The 12,558-nt window shown below is 43.7% G+C and overlaps 1 protein-coding gene across 4 annotated transcripts in view; it reads right to left on the bottom strand.

The window, feature by feature from the left end:
• The window catches only part of LOC119653882 (leucine-zipper-like transcriptional regulator 1 homolog), a 195,560-nt gene extending 190,476 nt beyond the window's left edge, over window positions 1-5,084 (bottom strand). For all 4 annotated transcript variants that reach the window (XR_005249773.1, XR_005249772.1, XM_038058998.1 and 1 more), the window contains exons 1-2: window positions 5,060-5,084; window positions 4,456-4,837 (exon numbers count right to left, since the gene is read on the bottom strand). Coding sequence is in view for 2 of the 4 variants with exons in the window: in XM_038058998.1 (XP_037914926.1) it covers window positions 4,456-4,837; window positions 5,060-5,069 (392 nt within the window). In the remaining 2 variants the exon portion in view is untranslated. The remainder of the gene's footprint in view (window positions 1-4,455; window positions 4,838-5,059) is intronic.
• Window positions 5,085-12,558: the final 7,474 nt, after the last annotated feature.

Genomic DNA, 12,558 nt, shown 5'->3' with positions numbered 1-12,558 from the left:
TGACTTCGACGAGATTACAACGAAGGAAGAAATTTGCCAAGCCTTACGATCGCAGCTAGGAATACCGTCGGTCCAGAAGTGAGACATTCTACAGCTAAGGAAGGCATATGGCGGCACACAAACTGCGACCATAAGTCTAACACTCGAAGTGGCCAAAAGAGCTATCACTGCCAGTAAAGTTCGGATTAGTTGGATCGTCTGCGGACTACGAGAGCAGATAACTCTGAGAAGGTGCTTCAGGTGTTTGGAATTTAGGCAGGTGGTGAAAAAAATGTACTAGCGAACAAGATAATCGGACCTAATGTGTCAGAAATGAAGAAAAACAGGCCACATTGCAAGTCTCAGAAGAAAGACCCAATTGTCTGTTCTGCAGGCAAATAAACGACATTGACAGTGCCATATCACAAGCAGCAGCACATGTCCGGTCTTTAGGAAGGTTCCTGCAGCTAAACCTGAAGCATTGCCAAGTGGCTGAGGATCTGCTCTCCCAGAAGGTATTGGAAAAAAATCGACGTTGCTATTATCTGCGAGCAGTACAAAAATCTAGACAGCGGAAATCGAGCCAGGAAGGAACCACGAAGATTCGCGAGAGTGGCTTCACTAGAGCAAAAATAAGCGGAATATCTGTTTACAGCTGCTATGCGGCACCAAGCTCCACGAAAGAGGAGTTCCACTCTTTGGTGGAGAGGCTAGCATTGGATGCAAACTACCATACCCCTAAGATAGTGGCTGACGATGGGCTGAAGAATGAGGCAGCCGAGAAACGAACGCAAGACGACATATATAACTCGAAGCTCTTTCTCCTCTGAATCTTATAGTTGCTAACACTGGATGTGTGAACACTTTCCGAAAGAAGGAAATGAAGTCCGTGATAGATGTCACTTTTGTTAGGAATGTTTTAGCTAAGGATTTCGAATGGTATGTCAGTGAAGAATATACACAAAGCGACCACCATTATTTTTAAAATCATGCATGGTACACAAATGAAGTAGTTCCGGACTAGAGCTGAAAAGTTGGCAGCTAATAAGTTTGACGAGGAGATTTTCAAAGAAGTTCTGTAGAAAAATACAGCGCTTGAAGGAAGCGGAGAATATAAAACTTTACAAATCGGCGAAAAGTTGCAACGAGCATGTGACGCCCCCATTCCAAGGTGTGTTGTATCCCAGAAGCGAGTTCCGAACTTTTGGTGGAACTCTGAAATCGGAGAATGCCGCAAGACCTGCCTCAAGGCCAGAAGGCGCAATCAGCGAAGTAGAAATCGATCTACATACGAGCAGCTAGATGAAGAATACAAAAACGCTCGGAAGAAATTACATGCGACTGTGCAAGGAAGCTGACACGGACCCCTGGGCTGGCGCCTATAAGACAATAATATCGAAAGTCAAAGGCAACCGCTGCCCACCAATTTCTTACCCTTCTCTGTTTCTTCTTCTTTTTCTTTTTCTTCAGCCTTTGTCCCGTTCACAAACGGGGCCGGCTCGCTTGTGACTCAATCCGATCATCATGTTTGTAATTGTTACCCTTCTCTGCTCAATGGAATAGTAACGGATCTTTTGCCGCAGAATGTAAGTACCTGGCTTGGATACCATCCCCAGTAAAGCTCTCAAGGCAGCAGTAAAAATAGCTCCAAATATGTTTGCCGAGGCATTCACCACATCCCTTGAAGAAGGAGGATTATTATTATGTATAACGGAGTACTGACGCTAGACCTTCCTACTGCAGTGGTCTTCATTGGTTTCGCTTACGATATTGGTGTGACGGTTGTTGCACGCCTCCTCGAAGAAGAGATTTATGCAAATGAAGCAGTCTATGAGATTAAATCCTGAGAGATTAAATATCGTCTGCTATTTGTAGTTTAGCCTAAAATTGATAGACCAGCAGCTTCCTCCAAACTAAAATTTTTATTTTTCAATGTAAATATATATTTCGGGAGCAACTTTACCCCTTCATTAGTACAAAGCTAAGGTAGCTTTGTACTACTAGCTAAGGTAGCTTTGTACTGATGAAGGTGGAAAGTTGCTCCCGAAATATATATCTGCAGAATAAAAATTGTAGTTTGGAGGAAGCTACTGGTCTATGAATTTTGTTTTGGGATGAGCTTGTCCTTAGCCCACCATCTACTTGATGGCGGGCTGCACATTTATTAGCTCTAACCAGTTGTAGGTTCAAACAAATGCGATTTCGGTTGTTGTAATCCATACCCTTGGCGGGTTTTGAATTGCATATAAACGAGCCAATTGCCACCTGTTGCCGCTTTCGGTCATGCTGCTCCGCAGGGTAGAGGCGTTGAGGCAGCGTCTGATGAGATCACCTCTGCTCTTCGATCGAAACCGTATAGCCAATATTTAAAATTTTTAAAAGTACTGGGCGCTCGCCCACGAAAGAGTAGTCCGCGCACTGAATAGTAGAAGTTGCTTCTCAAATATGTGCAGCCCGCCATCAAGTAGATGGTGGGCTAAGGACAAGCTCATCCCAAAACAAAATTCATTTTTATTAGCTCTAACCAGTTGTAGGTTCAAACAAATGCGATTTCGATCGTTGTAATTCATACCCTTTGCGGGTTTTGAATTGCATATAAACGAGCCAATTGCCACCTGTTGCCGCTTTCGGTCATGCTGCTCCGCAGGGTAGAGGCGCTGAGGCAGGTCTATGTTATCAATATTAAAACCAATTCATCCCAAGCCTGCGCTTAAATACTTAGGCGCAATGATGGACCGGAGGCTAAACTTCAGATTGCATGTGGAGGGTGCACCAAGGCATATAACACCGGAGCGCTGATTGCGGGAATGTTACCAAATATAAGTGGCCAAAGGCCGAGCTGTGGACTCCTTACTTGGAAAGTGACAATTCGATCCTACTGTATGCAGCTCCAGTATGAGCAAATGCACTGAAAGATACAGCAGATAAGTGAAAAATTGAAGCTGCGTATTGCATAAGTGTACTCCGAACGTGTTGCGCTTACAGAACAATATCCAATGAAGCAGATTGAGTGATAACAGGAATGGTCCCGATCGAGATTCTTGCGAAAGAAATACAACGACTTTACGATCGAGCGTATCTCAGCGGAGAATCTCCTGCCGGTGGGCGACAGTTCGTACGAACTGAAATAGTCGCGGAATGGTAGGAGAAGTGGGACGAGTCAGAAAAACCGCTGGACTCACAGAATCCGAAAATAGGTTTCGACCTAACTCAATTCTTGAGCGGACTCGAAGGCTATCGAGTATATCTGTATCGATTTGGGCATGATGATTCGCAGATTTGCAGAGAACGCAGAAGCATTGCTCCCCATACATGTGAATGGAGGGTGCATAATTTTTTTACAGAATGTGGCCATGTAGGGCATCAGATAAAAGGCCTCAATTGTTACTTTTTGAAGCTGGTCCCATATTTCATTTCAAATGAAAAGTAGCGGAATGACGGCTCAAAATATGACCACCAAAAAGTGTAACAGACCTCGTTCTCAGAAGGTTCTGAGAAAGACCAATCGAAAATTCTGAAAAAAATCACAATGGTGTATCTAAATGAAACCTAGGCCTCAAAATGCTTCCTGTTCCGATATCTGCCTATCTAAGTTAGTAATAGTATATTAGCATATTTTAGAATTTAGGTTTAAACCCCCCTTACATTCATGCTAGAACTATAATTTGGCGCTTGCATAAGGGATAGCATAACAAATAACTTTGAGAAGTTTAAAGGAAATCCAATTATTATTAACAAAGTTATAGAAGGTGAAACTTTTACACTTTGTGTGAATTTCGTGGATTCTAAAACGTGTCCATACACGTCATCAGAACAATTCGTCGATATATGTACTTTATATGGACATATGTATACTTTTTTGCATATAGAATACAGTATTCGGTAATAGGTAATGTAATATGTACTAATTTCTTGTAGTTTGAAATAGAATAGTTGAAGTTTTTAGCCATATATGAATGGAAAATGTGCGTAGAAAATTTCACATACCTAAGATTAACACAAAACCTTCATACCCGAAGTGCGAGCCTGCGGTATTCCAGCTTCTTTTTCATTGCCCGAGATTTGCAGACCAAAGGCTGCATTGCAAGCTATAACCAGGGAAGGGAAGCACTTTACAGCTGAAAATATAATGGAACGCCTGGTGAAAGCAAAGGGTATATAAACTGAAGTCGAAAAGGTGATTGCAGCCATCGCTAAAAAGCTTAAGCAGGAAGGAATGTGCCGGAAGAATGAACGCGAGGGAAACACGAATATTAACACGAGCGCAGAATAAATTCTGTTCCAGATCCGCGACGTAACACTAAATGGGAGTCCAGCAGGGAGAGTAGGAGGTGGTTTCAGTAGGTAAAACATAACCGTGTGGCAGGCGCTTTTGAAGTTTTCCGCCTTACATTTTACACAAAACCTTAAAAAGAAGCTTCCACTCTTATTCACACAAACCTAAATAAAATAATGAGAAATAAGGTTTCTACTCACTTTGCTCCCACAAATTCAGCGCAATCCAAAGTTTTTGTCCATTGATGTGTTGGTGTGTACGTTGTGAAATCAACATTGAACATATTGGAGTTAAAGCTGTTTGACGAAGAAGACTTTTGTCCTCGGATTGAAATTGATCCAGCGCTCATCACTTTCCTTTGTTGTGATTGCTGGTCAAAGTCATGTTTCTGGACGTAACCACTGCAACTATACCTCCATCCCTCACTAGATAAATCTTCGGAGCGCGTTAATAATAAATCGCTTTCGGAATTGTTAACCGTAAGAGACGAGTCCTTTCCTAATATTGATTTGATCATCAAACATAGATAAAAAATAATGCTCTGAAGTAGAGTTAGCTGTGAGGTATTTCTCAATAAGCAAACTATAAAAATTAAACAAACAGAACATTCAACAAATTTTCCAATGATCAAGTGTTAGCAATACTTCAAACTTCACTGAGGCCCACGAGCCTCCCGAAGCGTTCACTTTGACCGCGATGGTAATGTTAGATTTGGATCCTCTTCGCGTTGTGACTTAAAAACTTTGTGGAGAAATGTCAATTCAGCTGCGGAACAAAAACAATAATTCATTAAATCACACTGACTTGAATACATCCAAATACATAAAGTATTTTCTAAATATTAACGCCCTCAAGACCCCCGTTTTGACAGTTAAACGCCCGCAAGCAAAATAGAACGTCATTCACCGCACCCGTCGCCGGCCAAACACATAGCTACGTTCGGTATGACACTCGCAAGCCTCCCAGAATGCACGAAGGCGCACGCGATGAGATACGTTCCTTTGCCTTTTCAGCAGGTAGTAGTGAAAACGGAATTTTTAGGAGGTAATTATTTAGGAAATACATTATGTAATTGTATGTATTGTATGCACTGTGATTTAATGGAACATCCTGTATGTTCGCCAACTGATTCGGCAACGCCAAGACGATCAAAAACTGACGGAATGTTCACCGTTCGACCCAAACTTCAAACTGTTTCCCCTCTTGGACACCTTCTGACTGATATCAGACCCAACTAGTGTCGCAACAAAGTGTCAAACTTGTCTACCCTAACGGCAGCCATAGACGAGGAACCTGGTTACCAGGCAAGATTGAACGTTTCTGTCCAACTCCGGACTACAAGAACACCAAAAAACCTTCAAAATTGTGAGCGAAGCCCCTGGTCGGCAACCAACTTGCTCTCACTATGGCATTATTATAACATGTTATATGTCGCACATAAATTTGAACTTGTACCACTTATGATTACGACTAATCGGTTGACTACCCGAGTTAGAAAATGACTAAAGGTTTCTTTACACCACCAGATTATTTCTCTTCTCTGCGTCCCTTTTCTGCTTCTCGTTATTTCGCTTAATAGCGGCTGCAAAGAGAATATTGTAACGGTGTTGTCGCTGAAATTTTTACGGGCATTTTCTAAATATAGTTGCCATCTACGGATTTAAAATGCTTTCTGTGGAATGGTGGCAGAGCGCGGTTTTTTTTTGCACGAAAAGAAGCCAGGGCTGCTGCTTAAATTAAATTTTTAGGCCAACCATTTTGAGAAAGAAGGTGCCGTTCACGTCCTTTCAAAATCTCCTTTTAATTTTTTCACCAAACCACTTCCTCGTCACGAATTTGATTCTTTTTTTCACTAATTATTCAATCGAAATCTTGAAATATATCTATTTTGGGGAAAAGTAAATCACCCCACCGTTCAATTCACTGTTCTAACTCTCCCGGCCTCTGACCTCTCCACCCAGCACCGCTTCGCCTCCCGTTACATTGCCTTGAACTCTGTCCATAGTCACGTCTGTCCTCCAAATGTACTGCACGAGTTGAAGCAGGCTGATGTTGAGCAGGTTGATGCATTGAGCGCGTGTTCGGGTTCGAGTCTCGAAGTGCAACAAATTGCTCTCGAACCAATCCTTCAACTCGTGAAGCGTCCGTCGCGCTAGCATCCCGCGTGGAAGGATCAACCCAACCCACAGGATCTCTCCTCGCCGCCTCATGCCACCGTCAGTCGTCACGGCGTGCTGGCAGGTCATGCTCAGCAGAGCTCCATTGACCTGGAGGTAGCATGGAAGGAAGGCGAAAAAGGTCGCGAGACCCGTGATCTCATCAATGTGACATGTCGTTAATAAAATTAAAAAAAAAAAAAAATTGGAAACCACCAAAAGGAAGTCAAAAAAAAGAAGTCAAATTATAAGGTGCAAAAGGTAACGCTTAAAGCGAAAATGGAAAAAAAAAACAGAAGCGAAATATATAGAAAAAAAAAGGTAAAATGGTCGAATCAATAGAAAAGAAAAATAAACGAAAAAAGCTAAACAAAAGACAGAAAATAATGAAAAAGAAGAAAGAAAAATGAATTGCGACGACTCCTCTCCCTCTCTAAATGTTCAACCCTTTTAATTCTTCTTCTTTTTCTTCAGCATTTGTCCGTTCACAAGCGGGGTCGGCTCGTCCTGATTGGTTTCGCCACTTGGCTCTATCAAATGCCTGATCTGGATGCAATCTCGAGGCTTTTAAATCCTCATCCAGCATATCAAGCCGCCGTTGTTTCGGCTGGCCTTTTAGTCACTCACTAACGACTACGATGTTCAGACCAATCTTGGCAAGTGAATTCTCGTTGGCGCGAATTACATGACTATATCATCGAAGTCGCCTCTCTCGTAGTTTTCCACGATCGGTGTAACTTCATATCGATCGCGGACATCCTCATTTCGGATGTGATCAAACGGTGTTACGCCACTAGTCCAATACAATATCTTCGACTCCACTGCCGCCAGACGCCGTTCGTTGTCTTTTATAGTTGGCCAATACTCAGAACCATAGAGGGCGACTGGACGGACGACATTCCGGTAAATTTTCGATATGAGATGTTCGTTGATACGTTGATCACAAAGAACACCAGTTGTGGAACGCCACTTCATCCAGGTTGCGTCAATGCGTAAAGCAATTTCATAACGCAGTTCTCTATTGGCTGATAGCGTTGATCCGAGGTATTTAAATCGCTTAGTTCTCGGCAGGTCACTGCTGCTGACGGTGATTGTGTCTGTTTTATGGGGATCGGTCGCCAAAAATTCAATTTTATTCAGATTCAATCTAAGATCTTGTTATATGAGGCGATCATACCATTTTTTGACAATCGCTCGAAATCGTTTTTGCTATTAAATACTAGGAAACATCATCTTTATAAAGCACTGGACGTTGGATGTCCCGTGTGGCGGTGATCATAACAAGAGCAGAGAGAAGTGGTGAGAGGGCACTTCCTTAATGAACACCAGCAGAGACACAAAGCGGTTTTGATACACCCGCCATACTTAATTTTCGGATCGTGGTAGACTAATTGAACCTAGCGGCACCAAGTGTTGTCGTAGACCATACCAAATGAGTTCGTGTGGCACACGATCAAACGCTTTCTCTAGATCCAGAAAGGCAATGTAAAGAGGGCGATGCTTCTCACGGCGTTTCTCCATGAGTAACCGCGCAGCGTGTATTGCGTCAGTAGTTCCGCAGTTCTTGACAAATCCGGCTTGATTCAAGGTTATTTCAACGTCTTCGCGAATACGGTAGTCAAGAATGCATTGAAAAATCTTCATGGTATGGGAAAGTAATCGAATCGGATGGTAAGTTGAACATTCTGCTGGGCTACCTTTCTTTTTCCATATTGGAACGGTGGTACTTTCTTGCCAGTCAGATGGTGTTCTTCCTTCCTGAATAACGCGGTTAAAGAATTCACTGAGCCAAAGTGTTGGGTCCCAGCTCTTCGTTTTCCAGAGCTCAGATGCGATGTCATCAGATCCTGTAGATTTCCCCGATTTCATTTGTTTTATTGCCTCCTCGACTTCAGCTGCGCTGACTGGTGGAACAGGTCCAAATGTCGGCAATGATTGTGGAAGTGGAGGATGAACAAATTCTTCAGTTGAAATCTGCTGAAAGTATTCTCGCCATTTATCCGTCGTGGCTCGAGGGTTGGTAAGCAAAGTACAGTTTTGTCATTAACGCAACAGAAGTGTTCGATATCCTGTGTGTGTTTATTTCGGCTTTTGGAAAGTCGATACAGATCGCTCTCGGCATCCCGAGTGTCCAGTTTATTGTACAATTTTTTGTAAAGGCCCGTTTGGCTGACAGCGACTGCTATCTTTGCTCTCCGGTTGGCACTGTTATAAATTTGTCAACTGGCCAGCGTTTTATGGTCGATAAACGTGCGGTAGAGGCGTTCCTTTTCACGGACCTTCATTTCAACATCATCATTCCAAAGCCAAGTATCTCGATCAATGTTGTAAAATACTGTAAACTTATCCACATTATCATTGCCTACTATGTAATATTTTCTCTAAAAATACTGTAAAACTTATCCACATTATCATTGCCTACTATGTAATATTTTCTCTAAAATACTGTAAATTCATATGTACCGGCCTACTAAGTATAGGTAAAAATTGTATAAAATAGGAAATATGAATTAAAAATACGTAGTTCGTTGGAACTATCGAACACAAGCCTAACGTGTTTTATTCTGTGGAGTCCAGGCAATTTGCTGCTCCCAAAATTTACACTGCTTGACTAGATCATTGTGGAGTTCAGGCAATTGCTGCTCCCATAGCTGGTTAGTCTGGAGTTTTGGCATTTAGCTGCTCCGACTAACCATAAACTAATTTACAAAGAAAGAAGAGTAAGACTGGCAACAACCACATAAGGTGGCACATCACAATGTACCGCTTACCTGACTCGGTAACCCCGGGGGTAGGAGAACCCGCTTTGTGGATCGTGTCTTTCATTTGGTTCCACAATTCATCCGACCTGTCTGTGGTGCGTATGCGGTGAACATCAGTTGGTATATTGGTGAGCTTCACAATCAAAACGTTCGACTTAATGGCGACTTTAATGGCATCACGGAAACCCTTTCATATGGCAATGCCTGCACTGTATTGATTGTGTGGACTACCAAAATATAGAATTTTATATTAATTTTTACCGCGTTCACGTTCAATGTCGCAGCTGTTGGCACCAGACAATTGGGTTTCTTCCAGAGCGTAGATGTCAATGCACCTTTTCCGAAGTGCTTCTGCGAGTTCCTCCGTCTTTCCAGTTAGGGTGCCAACTTTTAACGTATTTGGTTTCTTCAGACTAACTTACTTACGTTCTGACGCTGTCCATGCGTCAAGAACCCTTGCCCATTTCTCGACAGGACCGGGGCCCGTCCTGCCGCGTGGAATGAGTAAAATTGCTAAATATTGAGTTCCCGCATGTGAAAATCTCTCACATTTGTGCTATTATGTGAAATTGAATCAAAATTGGCATAACACAACCGAAAGCTCGAATAACTTGCTACCAACAGCAAAAATTGTCTGGAAACAGCACCAAAGTTGAAAATTGTGTATGTGCAACAACATTGATTTCCTGGATTTGACTCCGTCTACTTCTACTTTTTCTACAAAACTTACTGCCCATAAAATCAAGAATAGCAGCACTGGCCTCTCCTATCGAAAACAATCCCAACCCATTAACAATTAAAAATAACTATAGAATAAAGACGATAACACTGTTCCGACATCCCCACCCAAACGTCACTCAAATTCCAGAACATCTCCAGTCTCAAAAAGTATATCCAATGTTCCCTCCCAAAAATATTGATAATCTCACAAATAAATCGCACTTCCTGTTTGTATCGACAGTGCTGTTTAGTTTGAAATTAAATATTTTCTTGCCTATCCGCATGGGTGTAATAAACCGTGTTTCTCTTTTTTTTTTGTTCTTTTGCCTGTAAATCTGTTCCTGCTAACAAAAGGTGAGTGCTTAAGTTTTATTTCTGCTCTTACATACATTCAAACTTTGAAGTGGAAATCTATTTCTCTATTCTTTGGTGTGTGTATACATATCTGTATACAGGATCCCTAAGGGATCGTCACGAGAAAGTAGTTCTGACCCCCTAGCTGGCATAATACATGCGCCCTAGGTAGTAGCCTCGAGAAAGTTCCTCGGTGAAGAGCGAACTGCTAATGACCGATACACGCCGGGACACAGTGAGGGTCCCCGGAACCGTCGATAACTCCTTGTCGACGTCGATGGGGTGATGTGAGCGTAGGTCAGGCCTCAGTGAACTGGGGTAGGGGCTGTGTCCCCAAGAGTATACCCGCTCCTGATTATTTGGGCCCGCTCCCTTGCACACGATGCGCTGGTAAACAATTCAAAATTCAAACAAACGAAACGAGGAGATAGTGGAAATGGAGAGTGAGCTGGCTGCGTTTATTCGTAGCACGAAAATGCGCCGTTCGCCCCAGCGCCCAGCGAAAGTCGCAACAAGGGCTTAAAAACCCGACGAGACATCGGGACGCGCAGACGGAGAGAAAGACTCGGAAAGTGATGCGGCACCTGCAACGCAGATAGGAACCCACACCATACCGCACAGTGCTGTAATTGGGAAAAGAGGCACAGTGGAAACTGCCGAAACTAATAAAATGGTTTCGAATATAAGCCGAGTGGGAGCACTGTCGATTACTCTGGCGCAAGCTAAAGAGGAAAGACTTATTAAAAAATGCAGTTGTGAAGCACATGCGATCCTCGAAGTTCCTCCAGAAAAACATCGATAAGGGGGTGAAAAACGGGCTAATGGAACTGGAGGAGCTCCTGGACAGGATTTCATACTATAGGCGAACATGAAAAGTAAGACAAAATCCGCAGGAAGCAGAAACAACCGCGCTTCCCGAGGAGAACACTACGAGTACCAAACGGATCGCTGACAGTCCATTGCAGAGCGAACTTGGTAAAAAACGAAAGGAGAAAGGGACATCTGAAGGAGACTTCACTCAGATACTCTCCAGGGCTGAAAAGAAGAAGGCGAAGAGGATCAAAAGACAACAACACGTCGCACCATCAGAAAACCCTCTGCCTAAAATTAAGGCCGACACGAAGGACGGAGTGCCAAAAGAAAAGGTGGGGAGACGAAGGAGGACTAGACCGCCAGCTTTACTTATTAAGCCGACGGAAGGCAAGACTTTTGCGGAAGTCCTCAGCGAAATCCGTTACAAGATTAAACCCGAAGACAGCGGAGCAGAAGTGTCTGCCATACGTAAAACGAAGGATGGTGGAGTCTTAGTCGAAGTAGGCCCGAAGACTATAAATAAAATCACGTTCTGTGAAGCAGTCAAGGGGCTTCTAGGAGAAAAAGCTTTGGTTTCTAGCCTGGAACCCACGTGTTCTTTAGATATCCGAGACCTTGACTGTCTCACGGAAAAAAACGAGGAAGAAGAGGCCATCAAACGCGAATGCCCGGAGGTAACCAATGTCCGGATTGGTATCACCTCCGCGAACTCCCGATGCCAAAAACTCGCTGTGGTGGAAGTTGCCGAGCAATACACGAGGAAGCTTCTCATCAGCGGGAAAATAAGAATTGGTTGGGTAGTGTGTGGGATACTAATTCGGGCCGCCCCAACCAAATGTTACAGATGTTTGGATTATGGCCCCACATCTGTAAACTGTCGGGGACCTGACAGAAGGGCAACATGCCGTAAATGCGGTCAGACAGGCCATAAAGCGAACACCTGCAATGAAAAGGAAAGCTGCATCCTATGCAGGGACCGTGGCGCGACTGATGAGAGCATTGCGCACACTGCGGGATCGGGGCGGTGTCCAGTTTTCAGAGCAGAGCTGGAAAGAGCTAGGATACGGTCAACATGATTCGTATCCTACAAATCAATTGCTAGCGCAGTTCGCTGTGGAGACCAAAGCTGATTTGGTACTCATCACTGAGCAGTACCGAAACAAGGGCCCAGTTTCATGGCACCCAGACATATCAGGTACCGCTGAAATCTGGGTTCGGGGACGGCACCCCCCTTAGGGTTCTTGCCCAAGGCCGAGGGGACGGCTTTATCTGGATTCGGTGTTCAAGGATAACGTTTTTCAGTGTCTATCTTACGCCGAATGAGACGATCCCGGACTTTCGTCGGAGGCTTGATGCTTTGGAGGACGCTATCTTAAGCACGGATGGGGGGATCCTGGTTGGGGGTGTCTTCAATACTAGGGCACTTGAATGGGGCATGGCTCACACAGATTCCAGAGGGAAACGAACTCTGGAAATGGCGGCGAGAACAGGACTGATA

Source organism: Hermetia illucens, chromosome 4, assembly GCF_905115235.1.
Source record: "Hermetia illucens chromosome 4, iHerIll2.2.curated.20191125, whole genome shotgun sequence".
Classification (NCBI taxonomy): domain Eukaryota; kingdom Metazoa; phylum Arthropoda; class Insecta; order Diptera; family Stratiomyidae; genus Hermetia; species Hermetia illucens.
The sequence above is the reverse complement of the archived record's forward strand: the minus strand, read 5'-3'. Positions and strand labels throughout refer to the sequence as shown.